The 16,985-nt window shown below is 42.0% G+C and overlaps 1 protein-coding gene across 4 annotated transcripts; it reads right to left on the minus strand.

Moving 5' to 3' along the window:
- Positions 1-432: 432 nt before the first annotated feature.
- On the minus strand, positions 433-11,516 carry LOC115329162. 4 transcript variants are annotated; one of them, XM_040215352.3, is made up of 8 exons: positions 11,286-11,516; positions 9,209-9,244; positions 9,042-9,125; positions 8,566-8,724; positions 8,306-8,421; positions 5,262-5,349; positions 2,395-2,484; positions 734-895 (listed from the first exon to the last, which is right to left on the minus strand). In XM_040215352.3, exons 4-8 carry the CDS (start codon positions 8,676-8,678, stop codon positions 856-858), a joined length of 447 nt encoding a protein of 148 aa, XP_040071286.1. In that variant the 5' UTR covers positions 8,679-8,724; positions 9,042-9,125; positions 9,209-9,244; positions 11,286-11,516; the 3' UTR covers positions 734-855. The 4 variants fall into 4 exon arrangements, with proteins under 4 accessions (XP_040358696.1, XP_040071288.1, XP_040071286.1 ...); XM_040215351.3 differs by lacking the exon at positions 9,209-9,244; XM_040502762.2 differs by lacking the exons at positions 734-895; positions 9,209-9,244 and adding an exon at positions 433-576 and having other exon boundaries at positions 8,566-9,125; positions 11,286-11,514.
- Positions 11,517-16,985: the final 5,469 nt, after the last annotated feature.

The following is a 16,985-nucleotide window of genomic DNA, read 5'->3' on the forward strand; positions in this document are numbered from 1 at the left end:
CAAAGGACTATACATTTTATAGCCTTTTGACTGCCTCCAATAGCCAATTAGCATTAGCATGTAGATACACTGGCAATGCACCGACAACAACCAATAGAACGGCAAAAAGTTGACGGTGGCGAAATGGCTATCCGGGTCAACAAGATGACATCTCAATGACAATTAACATCTGTTGCCTGCTGATTGACTGCTCTTAAACACCTGTTGCCATTTGGCAATAATACAAAATGGCATCAACCATTTTTATAAGGGCATAATTATCACATAGACGTCATTTGATCGAATTTCGTGACCATTTCGCCATTGTCAACCCCTCGTAAACTTTAAGCTGGCCAGCCGAAAAACTGCAATAGTTTACATGGCCTACCATTGATTCCATGCCTGATACACATAGTGCCGGCTTGCAATATGGGAAGAAAACAAAGATTGAAGGACAATTTAAAGACCCAAAATTTATTTATCACAATGTCATTAAAATGACGTGTTTTTTTTCAAGACTAAGTTAATCACCCAAATGTAAACGATGAGTGAAAAAATAACCTTTCCTTGCTTCCTGACATGTCTGTAAGGTGTCAGCTGAAAGAAGAAAAACATTATAAATTAAGTGGGCATATAACCAGAAATATTCTTGCAGCACATTCAAAAATATGCACAGAAGAACCTGGCTCAGATGTTTTCTCGGCTGTTATGTTCACGGAAACCGGTCCTATCGAACGTCCAAAAGTATATATGCGTTAGAATTACAGGCTTCATGAATTCCCTTCTTGGTTCTTATGCCCAAACACTGCCACTCAAGGTGGCTGGCATGACTACTAGGAACACATACCCTGTTCCTTTTGTTTTACTCCCTTTATTTTACCTCCTTGCCTCTCTGCACTGTGTTTCTTGCTTGGTCCTGTATGACAATAAGAGATTCAGGCTCTCACGACACCCCATTTTTCTTTACCACCTCCATGCCACCATGTTCAAGCAGTGCTGATTGCATCAAGCCCCACTGCTTTGATGTGGCATGCAGGGTGCAGTGATTTGTTTGAGGCAGCCGTGGTTTAGCTCGATGGGCTCAGAATTTTTGCATCCTTATATTTCAATATTTTTTTAACTGCAACGATAGACAATGCATCACTGCGATGGCGCGGCTGTCGGCACAGCACATGTACACACATGTCTGCTCACACGAATCTAGTTCCTGCGTATGCAGTGCCCATAGATGCTGTGGGCAAACACAAGCTTGTCTGTATACAGTGTGTTACTTATAGTTCAACCACAATTTTAAGAAGTGTTGAAAAAAATTGTCAACATATAAAATAAGGCAATCTTTTTTACAGCCACAAAAGCTAAGGTAAGATAAACAGAGAATACAGCTTCCTGAAAAATCTATAGCTATCCCAAGGGCATTATCAGTTGTTACATCTTCGCTCATGTCATGATCCTTTATTGTGACTGCATAAAGATGCAGCAGCAGGGTTCTACTGTATTTCACACAATGTTTGAATGTGCAATAGCTTTAACTTCCACAACACATCAGCCAACCACAGGTTGTTAAAATGTCAACTCCACAATAATGTAATAAGTATGAATACAATAATAATCCCTGGAAAAGGGGTACAAGGGGGAGAAAGGTCAAAGAGGAATCTCCTTTGTCCCCTTGTTCCCCATTTTATTTGATGTGATTATTATTGTCATTCTTGTCTTCAATAAAAGGGTCTACTCGTGTCTCTTAAAGGGGTCATGAAACGCTTTTCCAACTTTTTCCTGTTTAGCTTTCCTCCTCAACTCATAAATCGCGCATTCCACCAAACAGTTAAAGAAGACGAAAAGGGGGTGTCCCCTCTTGTTCGCGCTCTCGTTTGTGTAATCCCGGACACATCCATTCTCCCCCTAGAAGATTAGCCCGTCGCTCAAAATTCAGACAAAAGTTGCTTTCCCCACCCCGTTCATTCCGAAGCTGACAGTGCTGTTGAAGCTACGTGCTCGTTGGGCCAGCCACACTTCCCACGTGAGCGTGGCAAATGTGGCTGCAGAGAATGAAGTCAGGTGATGAAAGGGAGGCGGCTGATTGGTCCGGCAAGCGCGTAGCTTCCACCACAACATCAGCTTAGGGGTGAAGGGAATAAGTGAGGTCCGGTTGCGTGTGACGTCAGTTTGGACCCGTTGACGCGCTTTTGGGACCGCGGATGTATCACAGTGAAAAGGCAGAGAGGTTGCGAAGGGGAGGAGGTACGAAATAGTCCGCTCTGTTTTCAAATTTTCGCACTGAAAGTCAGGCTTTTGACTTTCTACCTTTTTTCTTTTGGTCCACTGAACGATGTGCTATTAGTAAAATCCCAATCTAAAATGATTTATCCCAACCAAAAAATCGTTTCATGGGCCCTTTAAGAGAGGGAAGCAGCTTACCTGGAAGAGCATAGCGCCCCCGGGACAGAAATCGAGAGAGGCTGTCCTCGACTTGCTTCCCCACATTGCTGTACTCCGTGAAGCTGCGAGCTGAAAGAGCAAATGAGAATTGCAATTTAAAATGATAATAGCCCCTAGAAAGCTACACTCAAGTATTGGTACCCTTTTCCTCATTGTCCAGTTCTGCCAAAACGGTCATTCATCCATTTGGATGGTGAAATTCGTTCATGCGCATGCAGCTTCTGGGCACTGCCATGTTGTTATTGCGTCATTACTTGAATTTAATGTAAATATTCACTTCACCTTAGACAAAGATTTATCTATTACTTTTGATAAGATCATTGGATGCTTGACAATTTTAACAGCAGCCTGGGGGGCGCACTCATAGATGCACCACTCTTCAATCAGTTTGGGGAGTGCGTCTTTAAACGCTCACTCTTTTTATCGTACGGGAGGAAGCACCATCTATCCCCTAACATAGGAAATCATTTTCCTTTAGAAATTAAAGCTATGATGGTAGCACAAGAAAAGTTTCGTACAAAAAAATATAGGCAAAATAGGGACAAAAAACTTTTTTTTGGTCATGGGTCCCCAGTCACGGGGTCAAGAAATAGATTAATCTTGTGTGTTAACATTTTTTTCAAAGCAAAAACATGACAGGACTATGTTATCAAGTGTATAGCTCTTTTTACTGTGGTCATAATGAGGTGGCATAGCCTTTGTCATTTGCCCAATAATGCTCAACAAACACAAAACTAAAACAAAGATTCTCGCAGACCAAGAGCCATTACTACATGCAGTGCAAGTTTTGAGGGTAAACATTTTGGCAGAGGCCTGCCTGGTCGGGAGAAAGCTTAAAAACTCAAAAACATCCGTCCACACACCCGCATCTGTGTTCCCTACATAAAGGGGACTAGCGAAGTGCTGTCATGTATGCTGGTAAAAGAAAGTATTCAGGTGTCCAACAAACCAGTATCAACACTTTCACGTATGATGCTGCGAATTAAAGGTCATCCCTCTAAACAAAGAGCGCAGGGCATTGTATATTCAATTCCATGCCACCTACATTGGAAAAACAAAGACCTTCCCAGAAAGAATTCAACAACACAAAAACAACTGCAAATTCGACCACGAGCGCAGCGCTGTTGCAGAGCACTGTGAGGACAATGAATATCGCATCAACTTTGCCAACACCCTCATAAATGTTGAGACAAACTTCTGCCAGCAGCTTTTTATAGTCATGGCATATCCAAACAACACCAGGAAACATCAATAGATCCACTGGCACATTGCCATCATGCTACGTGAACGGACTCAGCCACCTAACGAAGTGAAAAAAAAAAAGAGACTATCGTGGAAGAAAACGAAGCTGTTGTCCCCTATCTGGAAGCAGTCACCCCTGAAGAAAAAAACAAGCTGTTTTTGAAACGTTGAGACCTTGTTGTAGGATATGGTTGGTGATTTTTTTCAAATTCCAATGTATGAGTTTTGCATTTGTTTGAGTCATCATTCACTTTTTTATCATATTTACCCACATAATGAACACACCTCTTTATTCTGAAATTGACATATATTTCGGGGGTGCGTTCATTATGCAGGGTAAATTTCTGCATTTACACACTTTGCGAAAATGTAATTTTAGGTGGCAGTATGACACGGCAAGGTACTGTGGCATGTCTCCACTGACGGAGGCGCATCGACGGCTGGTCGTGGGCGCGCTACAATAACCATGTTCTACAATTTGAAAACCTTTTTTTAGGGTGCTTTTGGTGTGCCTTCTGTCAAAGGAAAAGCGCCCTCCTAGTGAAGAGTAAAAAAATCTTGCATGTAAGAAATTTAGGTGTCCAATAAAAGCATATGACCAAATAAGATCCTATAAAAACCTTATAAAAACGTATAAGAACAATATAGGAAATATATAAGGTTATATAAGAAGTTTTAAGAAACTAAAAAGAAGTTTCTTGTAACTTCAAATATAATTTTATATTGTTCTTATATGTTTTTATAAGGTTCTTGTATTTTCTTATATGATCTTATTGGATCATACGCGTTTGTTGGACATAAAATTTTTTTATACATTTAAGATTTTTTTACTAGGGAAGCTCACTCAGCATGGTGAGTGACGCGACCGTCCTTAGGCCTAACCACTTTCACGATTTCACTGTCCGAAAGCACGCTACATATGACCGCGTGTTTGTTGACATCAATGCATTCAGTGGGCGAAACATGTCCAAAGCTGGGCAATTCCTCGACCCCAGCTTTGTTACGTGTATGCGCCGCTCGGTTTCACTCTTGATCACATCCGCAACTACACACTTGCAGCCATGAAAGCATGTACCGCTATGCTTTGACTGGTTTGAAGTGGCCTGGCCGCTTGGTGGCGAAAGAAAATTGGCTTGATGGCTAGCCGAGTTGGATGTAGTTTGAGACTCACGGAGCGAGTAGACACGGTAAATAAAAACATTCTAAAAACTTCTCAGGTGTTCCTCAAGCTTTGAGTACTGTGACCTATTTAAAGCTTGAGTAATTAACATTCACCTCTAAGCTGACTGTGGTGGTAACTACGCACTCACCGGATCAATCAACCACCTCCCTCTCGTTACCGGACCACGCCTTCTGCACATGGTTATGGGCGGGAGTGTAACACATGGCGAAAGGTAGACATATGACTGGTCCAACGAGCATGTAGCTTCTACTACGATTTCAGCTGGTCATTCAACAGAGTATAGTGATGCAGCACAAAAAAATTTGTGCCATTTCAGAATGTCTGAAGGAGAACACACCCTCAAACATCCTGAAACTGTAGAGAGTTTCCTGCAAAGCCACTCGATTTGATTGGCCAAGCAGTAAATAAAAGGTACACTCACCAAAGCGCTGTGTCGCCCATGATAAGCCTGCAACTCCCTTCAATAATTGGGAAACAACCAAAAAGCCACAGGAATGTAACACTGGATCCTGAAACAGAAAAAAACCCAGCAAAATGCAGGAATTAACACAATATACAAACCGCTTCAGCGAGTGACACTTAAAACTAGCTACAGTTCTTTGGGCACCGTCTTTTTATTACAGATAATTGTGAGTGAGGACGTGCTGTCATTATTTTTCTAGCCCTGTAAACCTTTCCCATTCGAAGGTCTCCGACGTCGGTTTCGCAAACTTCATAAAATCTGCCATTGCTCCATTATTAAGTTCTAGAGCAAGTGACAAGTTAAAATTTCAATGGTGGAGGCTCACAGACATTAAGCACCTGCTTCAAGCCCCTCGGCTGTCGAGAAAACACTATGTCAACCGCTCCGAAACATAGGTTTTGTGCAGAAGAGAGATTGAAGTATGCTACAGATTCAGTAGAACTACATCATATTCATCAACCATTGCTAGCCGATTCACTATGCGACTCATCGTGAAAACGAGACTTGGACTTGGCCAGGGCAATATGTTTTACAGAGAAATGTTTACCGATTTGACGGACGCTGTCATTTTATTAAGCAGCCTTATATATTTGCTCTTTATGAAGCAGATGAAGAGGAGCAAAACACAAATAGTGCTATGGACAACGGCAAGTTGAAGAAGTGATAGGACAAGCGCTACTTGTGGTTCTTCAACTTGTCCTCGTACTGCCATTTGTGTATCACTATTGTTTGAGCAACTTGTCAAGCGGTTCAATTTAGTACCCGTGAAGCGGCTTGTCAGTGGCCTTGTCACTAAAGCAGGGAACATGCAGACAACAAATCACTTTGATGGTGATGACCACAACATTTTCATGTCATCTCAGAAAAATCGCCCCCCCCCCCCCCAAAAAAAAAAAAGCTGATCCTGCACTTATGTTGCAGAATGTGTGCATCGTCTGATGGCAGAGACTGGAGGGTCACACTGCAGTTCTCTTCGTGCGTTACACTCCCAGTTTCAATGCGGTGACCAATAAATGTTTCGGTGATGCAAAAAGATAGAAAGAAAAAAAAGACATTGCTCTGAATATTTTGTTGTTCCCCTTATTTAACTTATCAAAACAAATTTCCCGTTAATTGGACCTCAAGATAAACGTGACACGCCCACCTATTAAGGATAACAGCAATCCAGTCCTCGTCAAATTAACTGAGGGCAATAAAAAAAAAAACAAGGAGGTCATGCAATAATTCTATAGGGCAATGGCAACGGTCCCAGGAAGATATGCTTCAGTTTGTGCAGTATCATTGATTTCCTCATTAGACAAGTGTCATCAGCTTTGGCCACTGCTCATGCATTACATTTTAGAGTGAAGCACACTGTACAATGGCATGTTTACCCCATGACATGCCAACCTTTTGCTGGGTTCCCAATTATCCTGAATAACACAAAAATTTGCAAATAAAAGAAGCAGTTAGATCAATAGGTCACAAAAATCTATGTGAAACGAGCAGTCTAGATCAGTGCATGCAGGGTGACTCCATGTGGGGCTGTATAGGAGCTTTACAACCACCCCAATAGCTTGTTAAATCAAACCCAATTATCCTCTGCTAAATGTGTGAGCTACATGGTCTTGGTAGACAGTTCAAATTCCTCACTTACCCTGCATATAAGTCCTAGAGTTGTATTTACAGTGCTTGCGTTTGCTTTGGCCTCCACCCCCCCCCCCCCCCACCCATTTTCTCCCACACTAGGTGGCAGAAACACTGTTCTTATTCTGCATGTGGCTGATTATTAAAAGCCTTTTGGCTTTTCAATTTAAGTAAATGCACATATTGAAAAGGAGCGTATTGCCTAGTAATCAGGTCTACGAGAAAATTTTGAAGTGTAGAATATATGAAGTTTGCTATACCTATGGCGGACAATATTTACCCTCCAAATCAAAGCAGCACCAAATGTGTCAGCCATGTGCCCATGACAACTTCAGATGAGACTAACGACAAATGCAAAAAGCATATGATAATTACAGAACGACCCGATACTATGACCCAGAAAGTTGAACAAGCTTACGTGAACACGCTTACAAAAAGATTGCCAAAGAATCAATGGAAATAAAAATAGGAAGACTTGACTGATCCTCTCTGAAGTCCCGATCTTGGTACCAATAGCATGCATCGATGCTTACAATCATGCTCTGCGGTGTGGCCAGAAAACACACCTGAGTGAAGCTCCCAATCATTATGCTCTTAGGTGGACAAAAGGCTCACTTCAAACAGCTTTCAGCAATAAAAAAAAAGCATGCCAGATACTAACATAACATGGTTTCCCCAAAAATAAAACATAAATCTCCAACATCTTTAGGGGCTAAGGAAACAACCAAGGACGCACAAGAATGAAGCACCTCATCCCAAAGTGAATGGAACGCCAAGGTGCAACACATCGCTCTCCTAAGCAACTAACACTACTTACAATTTTTTGAACACCTTCCTGGTAAACTAAGAGCGGGAATATTAATTATAATTACATGTAGTGCATCGCCTTCAGGATTGCTGGATGATGTGAAACTCTGGAAGATCAAGATTAAAGTGAGCAGAAATTTTTTACTTGGCCTGAAAATCTCTCATACTTTGTATCTTGCTCAGAGTTAAGCAATAACACCACAGCTATCTACTAACACATTACGCCTAGAAAGTATCACCTACGTAAGACAAGAATGATTCAGACACTACCTATTGTTAGCGCCATTTTGTAAAAGAGACTTGCACAGTCTGCTCACTTTCCATGTGGCACACCCATGAGTTCTTTCGCCGGGCAGATGTGCCAGACGCATATTAAATCTCTCACACCGGCCTCCATGTCCACAACAAGGCTCTAACATTTCAGAAGTGTGGTCACATGGCCATGCCCCTCTGCAGATTGACTGCTGTGGTGACATGTAGCTCAACAGCGGTGGACTTCTACTAGAACCTCAACATGGAAGGAACGAATTCCCAAGGGCTACGGCAGAATGTGCGGAACTTGAACTGACCGGCTGTGGCAGCAAACCCTCTCCAAGTTCCAGCCACCATTTCAACAGGGACGACGGGGAGCACAGGCTTTGTCAGTAGCGACGGCACCCCCACGAGCCAAAGTCCGTGGCAGCACCTGCGACAAAGAGCCCTTGCATAATCCCTGTCACCACTCCGGCTGGGATCACAGGGAGCACAAATGATGGCGGTGGAGCCACCACGAGCCAGAGCTACGTGGCAGCACCTGCAGCAGCGAGGCCCCCACAAGTATACCACTCACCATCTTGAATGGGAACTCGGGGAGCGCAAGCGTTGGGAGGTGACAACAGCGCCACCACCAAAAATGATGTGGCAGCACAAGAACCAGGTTCTGATGACAACAGGCGCTGACATCCAAGTCAACTTGGTGGCTGTCCAATCAAACAGACGTGACGCGTACCTGAGAAGGCAAATAATGTTTTGTAGTGATCGAAGTGGCCAAAAAGTTGCCAAGCGAAACTCAGCATTCAACTCTAATGATGAGCCACGCTGTTTCGACTATGATCGACATATGTCTGCGAATCGCTCTAAACCGCAGAAGTGTGAAGGCTGCATCAATTTTAATAAACATGGACAATTAAAGGACCATTTTTGTGTGCAGGCAACAAACTGCCAGCGAAAACAGTGATGAAAACTCAAGTGAGTTACTCCGACACTGCTAAATAAATAGGACAGCTTACCATTATCTCCTATTGATATCTGCCATTAAGCCTGTACCTCAGCACTGTAGGTGATGTCAGTGGTGTCCGTCTCAGGGAACTCAAACTAGTAGTTCACTGAGCAACTCCTCCTTGACCAGGCCTGCAGCGATTATAAATATGAAGAACAGATATATTACGTTACATAAATGACACAAGATAGAAAAGGCACAGACAGTACCATACCTTCCAAGTTTGGGGACACCAAATTCGGGATAATTTCTAAGCAGGGGAGGGGGGGGGGGGGTGTTTTAAAAATAAATATTGAGAACAAATTTGCATGAAGACAACTTCATTATATTTATATATTGCACTGCCTATGCTCATGGGATTGCAGCCGTCTACAGTGATGGCAAAAACTCTTCTTTAGTACAAAAGAGAGGGGGAGGGTAATTTCTCTTTTCGGGAGGTTTTTCTGTCAATCATACAAACTGATCAAAATTTAAGAGACTTCTGGGTAATACGGGGAAGTTGGCAGGTGTGCAATACTAAACAGACACAATTCGCTACCGGCAATGGCAAAAGAGAATGCAGGTTGGATCAGCTATGCATAAAGGTACTTTGAACAACATATACCATATAGAGTGTACTCACGCAAGGCTAGCGAGCGGTGCACTCTGGGTACATCACCGTATTTGTGTTCGTGAAAGCAGACAGCGGAAAGCGCACAGCCCCACGGGCCACACTATGAAGCGAGCATTCTACGGTTTAGGTGACACCACGCATGAAAAAGATGTCGCTCTTGTGCGACAGTCTGCTGTTGCACAAGGAAAAAAGATGAACTGGAGAAAAAAAGACAAGGACAGCAGGCGTTGCAGACTCCCAGTTTCTGCAAATCCCGAGAGTCCGAACATGCGTGCAAAATAGTTTGGACACTCCACTTGAAACGAGAATGACTCACTAGCATCATCGGGCAAAGCCCACACAAAAATCATGACAAGTGGAGAGTATGTGTGCATGTTAGTGAAGTTAATTAGTGCCCGTCTATTTTGTGTGTCCAAATAAATAAATAAATAAATAAATATATATATATATATATATATATATATATATATATATATATATATGAGTAAAGCTATATGCACTCCGGAATGCACTTCGGACGGAAATGGCTATACGCACTCCGCTTTTCTCGCATAAAACGAGTGGTCACAACGAATTTTCTAAGCAGAGGCATGGCATAGGCATGGCAAGTGGACGCGGGTTCCATCCGCAGTGGGCCTGCTTTTTTTCTTTTTTTTTTCTCAAACATTTTGTTTTGTCGACGCATTTGGCGATATTTAGGACATTTCTTTTTTTTTTTTTTTTTTTGCGATAAACAGTAAAAAAAAAAAATCGAATGTTGTTGAGAAACTCGCAAAACTAAATGGTATGGGACTCCCTTTCGAGGTGCGATCGGGGACAGCGGGGCTTGGATTGCCGGCTGGACGCAGCGAAGCGGCGTGTACTGGGGGGCTATGTTGCGCTTTTTGCACTCCTAGGAGACTAGGGAGAGGGAAGTGACGTCAACGACACCGCAAACGCAGATTGGGTGTTGATTTCGTTTTCTTCTGTCAACATCCAATCTGCATTTGCTGTGTCGTTGACGTCACTTCCCTCTTCCAAGTCTCCTGGGAGTGCAAAAAGCGCAACATAGCACCCCTGGTTACGATTTGTAATTAGCAGCCGATACTGTCGCCGCGAAGCGGCGTGAACGCAGGCGGGGGGCTGTGTTAACGAGCTCCCCAGTGATACACGCGCCGTTCTAAAAGGGTGGCCCGAGCGGCATGATCTCTCGGAGGAGTGCGTATAGCCATTTCCGTCCGAAGTGCACTCCGGAGTGCGTATAGCTTTACTCTCTCTCTCTCTATATATATAGCGCAGTAGATCAAACGGCTCCAACCACAATGTTTTCTTTTTTTACGCGTTTCGCTCGCGTCGCTTGAGATCACCCACAGCGATAAGACGCGCGGGCCGACAAAGAAACCTGGCCAGTACAGATATGGGTAGGCAGCGATGCGTGCCGACGCGAAGTGACGACCCACGTGCAGATAAAACGTTTGACAGGTCGACCGACGTGTTGGGTGACCGAATCATGGCTTCGCGATTAGAACTCGCAACCCGTCGGACGGTTTGACGAAAAGCGCGAGGAGAGATGCTCGCCTAAGGAAAATACCTGTCAGAATACACTTCTCGGGAGCGATTAGGCAAAGGCAGGGCAAGGAAACAAACCAAGGAGATGCTTGAACGGAAGCTTAGGAGGACACAGAGAAAAAAGGCTTACCTTCGAGAAGCACCGAGGAATGAGCCAATTGAGCAGTGCCCATAACCTCCAGGGCTGTTCATTCTTGCTCGCGTGGTGCCTCGCCACTTATTAGTCGCAAAATCCATTCTCGGACGCGGCATATCGGATCGATATGAGTTCTACGTAAAAATAAAAGACACACCAAACCGCAACAAAGCTTCGGAAGCTTCGACGCAAATGAAGTTTAGGGTGGATTGGATTGGCTTGTAAAAGACTTTGTTTCGAGGTGCATAATAAATGCGAAAATAAAAGAGTTAACGTAACATTATTCGTAAAACAGTGGCGAACCGAAACAATAAAACGTTTTAACAAACTTAAGAAACTAAAACAAATGTATTAAAATAAAAGTTGTATACGCGATACGAAACTTCGCTTAGCCACACAACTACGACGGGATTTTAGTTTCGGTTTGGAATCGGAGGCTGCGTATTTTCGACACCGATTGGATATCCAGGGGGCGTGGACAATGGCGTCATGGACGTAAAAATAGCAGCTTTTATTTTGACATCTTAGTTATTTTTACGTCAACAACACGTTTTCTTTGGATGCCGCTGACTGCATTGTGAAATGTCGCTAGCTCGGCGTGTGTGTGGCCGGGTGCTCGGCTCGGCGGCTCGGCGGTGTCCGCGCTGGTGCGTGTTGTCAACATTGCCGCCTGTACTCGTCGCGTTCTTAGGAACATCAAAATAAGCGTTCTCCATTTTCAAACTTCGCCCGGTGCCGTCCGTCACTCCTGTTGCAAATGAAGATTGCGTGTACCGGAGGCGACAGAGCCCAGTCGCAGTAATTTCGTACGCATTTTTCTGGAGCTGTACTTGTGTGCAGTACGACGGATTATCACCCTTGCATAGAATAGCTGCGAAGGCCGTGCAAGCAGCGAGCGAGTAGCCTTGACTGGCATGACTGCACCCGATGCTGGAGCGCTCGTGGCGCGCGATCCAAAGCAACGAGCTCGCGCTTTTAGCACTGTCGTCGACAGCATTTTTCTTTTCTTTTTTTCAGTGTTAGTCATAAAAAAGATATGTCGTAAATATCGTCAAATGTCCCAACAAAACAAAATGTCCGAAAAAAAGAAAAAAAAAAGGCGGCCGAGGCTGAGGTTTTTAGGGTCTATGAAGTATTTTTTTTTATTTATTTGTTTGCCAGTTTTTTTGCGTCCCTCTTTGAGTACTGTCGCATTTTTTTGTATTATTTTCACGTTTATTTTTCGTTGGTTTTACTTCGGATATTATTTGCATAAGCATTTTTGAGCTGACTTCGCACCTGTGGATATTGTCATGATGGATTCGGGAGCCCATATTCGGGTCTTATAAATTTTGAGCCATTGTAATTTCAACTCACTGTAAATAATTTAGGAAAAAATGAAACGTTTGTCTGTAAATATGGTTGTATTAGCGCGTGTGGATGTAGATTGTAGTCATATATTAACACTATTAAAATATTCAGATATGGCTAATTGTCACATTTTTATTTGCCTTGCTAACAGAAGTGTGTCAACCAATTTTATTTTAGTGATCTGGTGTCTTCGTGTATATAAACTAATGTATTATTATTTATTGAAAATATAAGAACGTAGGATTTCATTATCCCAAATTGTTAACTTCTCTCATTAATTTAAGAAAATTTACAAAAAAATGTAAAATTCGTGACATATATTCGGCGATTCAAACATTTGGGCAAGGAATGAAGAAATGCGTTGCATCCTTAACATGTTGTTTGAAGTTATATAGACGAAAATGGTCGCTCCCAGAAATAAGTAATTGTAAAGTAATTGCATTACTTTTTGATGTAATTTGTAATTGTAATGAATTATTTTTCACATAGTAGTAGTTGTAATTATGGTTAAACTACTTTTGGAGCGAAATGATTGTAATTGTAATTAAATTACATTTTGGGAAGAAATTTACCATGTATGGTTTTCTTCAATTTGCCGCGGAACACAAGAGCCAATTGAACCTCTAGCGTATATTATAACTATGGTTTGTACCTAAAGTTTGATTTACTTGCAGCAGAATTTGGCCGGTATTGCACTGCCACCGGGGGCGCTTGATTGACAATAGGATGAGTATAAAAAGACGATACCCGAATTCTGTATTGACACCTGCCAATAAAAAGACGCTAAAGGGTTCTTTCGCCATTTGATTGCCATTGTAGCGCCTACCACGTCAGTGCCAAACTTCAATAAAGGGGTAATACCGTGTCCATAAATTTCAAGCGAGAGCAATCGAATGGCGATAGGGGCAATAGAATGTCAGTCAGATGTATATTGAATGGCGGAAGCCATTTTTATAGGGGGGGTTCGAGTATTTCGAACATCTTTTTACTTGAGGTTCAAAAATTCTGAAGATTTCGAGCTTTCCTAACTTGAAATCGAGAGATTCGAATGTTTCGAATTTATTTGGATCTGAAATTCGAAAAATCGAACGTTTCGATTTCTTATAGACACAAAGTTCGATAAATTCGAAGATTTCGAATTTCCTTCTACACAAAGTTCGAAAAGTTTCAAGGTTTTGAATCTCTTTTAAGGCTAAATTAGAAAAAAAAAAAACTTCGAGGGTTTAGAATTTCGTTCAAGTCCAAGCGCGCAAAGTTCGAAATCCGGCTTTCATGTTCCGCCACCCCCAGTTTCAGTTTCAAATAACGTTTTCACGCCTGACTGGTTTTTGCGAAATCAGGTTTAGAAAAGTTCGGGTGTGATATTTAGACTGCGCAAAGTTGGTCACGCAATTAAGTGAGACGACGAGTGTCCCGGGTGTACTGGAATATTTGCCAGTGCAGATCGACGTGTAACCATAGATCCGTAAATGTGACCGCCAGCCCGGGGGGGGGGGGGGGGGTCATTAACGTGCATCACGAAGTAGTGATCACATGAACAGACTGTTTAAAGATACTCATCCAGTTCGAAACTGCCAGGGGCCGGCAGGTGGTTGAGGCTCAGAAAAACGTTGAAGCGATTTGGCAAACTGCCTCCCTACCCCCTTGTACGCTGGTAGTAATCCGATCGAACACCGCCCGAGTGACGCTGGCATATAGTAAGTTTAGTTTGTACATGATGCAAAATCCTGAGACTGGGAATAAAATTTGAAAGGAAAAGTATAAGAAGACAAAAAAAAAGAGGGGGGGGGGGGGGGGACAGGACAACGCCTCAAACTCAGCTCTGGGAATGAAATTTGAAAGAAAAATTGTAAGAAGAGAGAATAAAGGGGACAGGACAGCGTCTTCAACTAAATTCAGCTGAGTTTGAGGCGTTGTCTTCCCCCTTTTTTTCTTTCTTCTTACACTATTTCTCGCGAATTTTATTCGGAGTCTCGGAATTTTCATCATGATCAACATACACCAGCTCGCCTGCACCTTGATATATTTTTTAGTTTGTAATTGCTTTGGAGTTTTATTTCTCGGGATGGAAGAAACGCCAAGCCAAAAGCACAGAAGCTGACACAACTTGAGGTCGAGGAGCGTTCTACCATACCAATGGCGTCGGAAGAGGAGAAAGGGGGGGGGGGGGGGGGGGAAGGCTCCAGTATCTCCCCCCCCCCCAAATATTTCGGACTGTTAAACAAAACAATACGGGGAAAGAGGGAATGGTCGAGCTTATTTAAATCTGAAATTATTTATGCATATGTATATCTATATTGTCGCTCTTCACTGTGTAAAAGATCGCGTAGACGGTCATTGTTAGAAACTCGTTGCAGAAGGCACTACTCGTCACATGCTCGGTGGTTCGGAACTTCAAAGCTATGTTTTTTTGACCTAAATAACTGTGCCATTGGTAAAAAATAATCAGTAAATAAGCATAACTATAAATGCAAAAATAAAAAGCCGGAGAACAGAAAACCTATCAAGAACCCGCGGGAAGTGCTGTATTCTTGCATATTCAGAGGCCCAGAACTACGAACCAAGTTTCTCCTACCATAATGCGTACAGGCTAAAAAGAAACACGTTCCAAAAACGTAAAATAAATTTTTTATTTATGACGTGCTAATTTAAACAATTTTAGAAAGCTTCCCCCATGGGTTAATTTATTCCTCAACGTGAAAAAAAAACAATAAATACATTATATTGTCTCCTGCAGATGGCGATGATATGTACTGACTGTGGTGTTAATTTAAATGAGATACCTCGAACAATTTAGACGAAAGAAATTACCATGTTTAAGACATAATTGCCCGTAGATACAGGTTTGGATATTTCCTCGAAACTCGTCTTGAATAACAATAATCATATCTTAAGACGACACTTATCTAGGCTATACATAGATCATTCTTAAAATGCTTAACATCTCTACCTTAAATAGCTCCCGCTATAGCTCGCTTCAAATATGTCACAAACGACAATTGTCAAAAACTGGTCGTCCTTCCTCGCTCCTTCAGGAATCTATTTTTTTAAAACCAAGCATGCCAGATAATTGAAATAAACTGCCTTGTCTTGCGCAAGGAGTCCGGCGCCGCATGTAAAATTGCGAAGAAAAAACTAGGAATGTACTTCACTACTTGAACCCAAATGAAACCGCCCGCCGGTCTTTCGAAGTTCGACGAACTTCAAACTTTTATTCTAAAAGTTCGAAGATCGTCGAACTTTTTACGTTTCAAGAATCAAAAGTTCGACAATTTTCGATTTCATTAGATTAATAGGTTCGTAAGTTCGAAAATTATCGAATTTCTTTGCGTAGGAAGCTCGAAAGTTCGAAAAGCTTTGAACGTTTTAGTGCAGGAGGTTCGAAAGTTCAAAAATCATCGAAGTTTTTAGTCTATCAAGGTCGAAAGTTCAACAAGTATCGAATTTTGCAGCGTAATAAGGTCGTAATTTCGAAAAGCGTCGAACTTTTTTGTTTAGCGAGTTCGACAATTCGATTTGCATCGAATTTCTCGATATGGAAAGCTCGAAAATTCAAAATCTCTCCAACCTTTCGAACCGCTTGATTCGATCATCGAACCTTCGGTCCGAAAAAAGTTCGCGGCATCCCTAGTAATTTGTTCGTAATATACGTACTTTACGTTGCGGTCGTTGAGAATCGTACACTGGTGTTAGTTCACTGTCTGGCCTTAAGTAGGTTCTATTTCTGTGGATTAATTGAAGCGGTTTAAAGTAATATATTTGATTTGCCCTAAGCATGTGGTGTTTTAAAAACAGAGATTCCGTACGTAGATTTCTGTAATTTTCCTTGTAGTCCTCGAGCACACATAGAATTTTTTTTAAGGACCATTAATTTATTATAGTTTGAGTCCGTTCTTGTCTCCCAGACAAAAATTGCGTACCTTATTTTTGAAAGAAACAAAAAGTGATACATACTTGTAAGGAGCCAACACGGGATAACATTTTTGATTTTATACAAAGCGCCTATAATTCTGGACAGGTAATAACTTCGTAATATGAGTATTCCATGACAGTTTCCCACTAAACCAAACACCAAGAAATTTTTGCTCGCTTACTTGCTCCAGTTCCAAGCCTTCAAATTTGATGCTTAGACTATCGGCGTCCCGTTTATTTACTGGTTTAACAATTATGTATTTTGTATTGTTTGAGCTTAATTAAAATATATTTCCTTGAAACCATCGTGACAGTTTTAAGAGATATGCGTTTGCAGCTGGTTCAATAGTTTGTTTTGTTTTTTCACTAAAAAAATATGTTAGAGTCATCAGCATACATGATTAATTCCTGAGGGCCAGATATTTTAGTCAG

This window comes from Ixodes scapularis, unplaced genomic scaffold, assembly GCF_016920785.2.
Source record: "Ixodes scapularis isolate PalLabHiFi unplaced genomic scaffold, ASM1692078v2 PGA_scaffold12__126_contigs__length_90152505, whole genome shotgun sequence".
NCBI classification, from domain to species: domain Eukaryota; kingdom Metazoa; phylum Arthropoda; class Arachnida; order Ixodida; family Ixodidae; genus Ixodes; species Ixodes scapularis.

Excerpts from the sequence above, each read along its gene's own strand:
- LOC115329162 (XM_040215351.3), bottom strand. The coding sequence starts at position 8,678 with ATGTCAGCGCCTGTTGTCATCAGAACCTGGTTCTTGTGCTGCCACATC. Across the intron at positions 2,485-5,261 it reads ATGGGCGACACAGCGCTTTG|CTCGCAGCTTCACGGAGTAC; the intron begins GTGAGTGTACCT and ends TTGCTCTTTCAG. Across the intron at positions 896-2,394 it reads GGGGCGCTATGCTCTTCCAG|GACCAAGCAAGAAACACAGT; the intron begins GTAAGCTGCTTC and ends ATTGTCATACAG.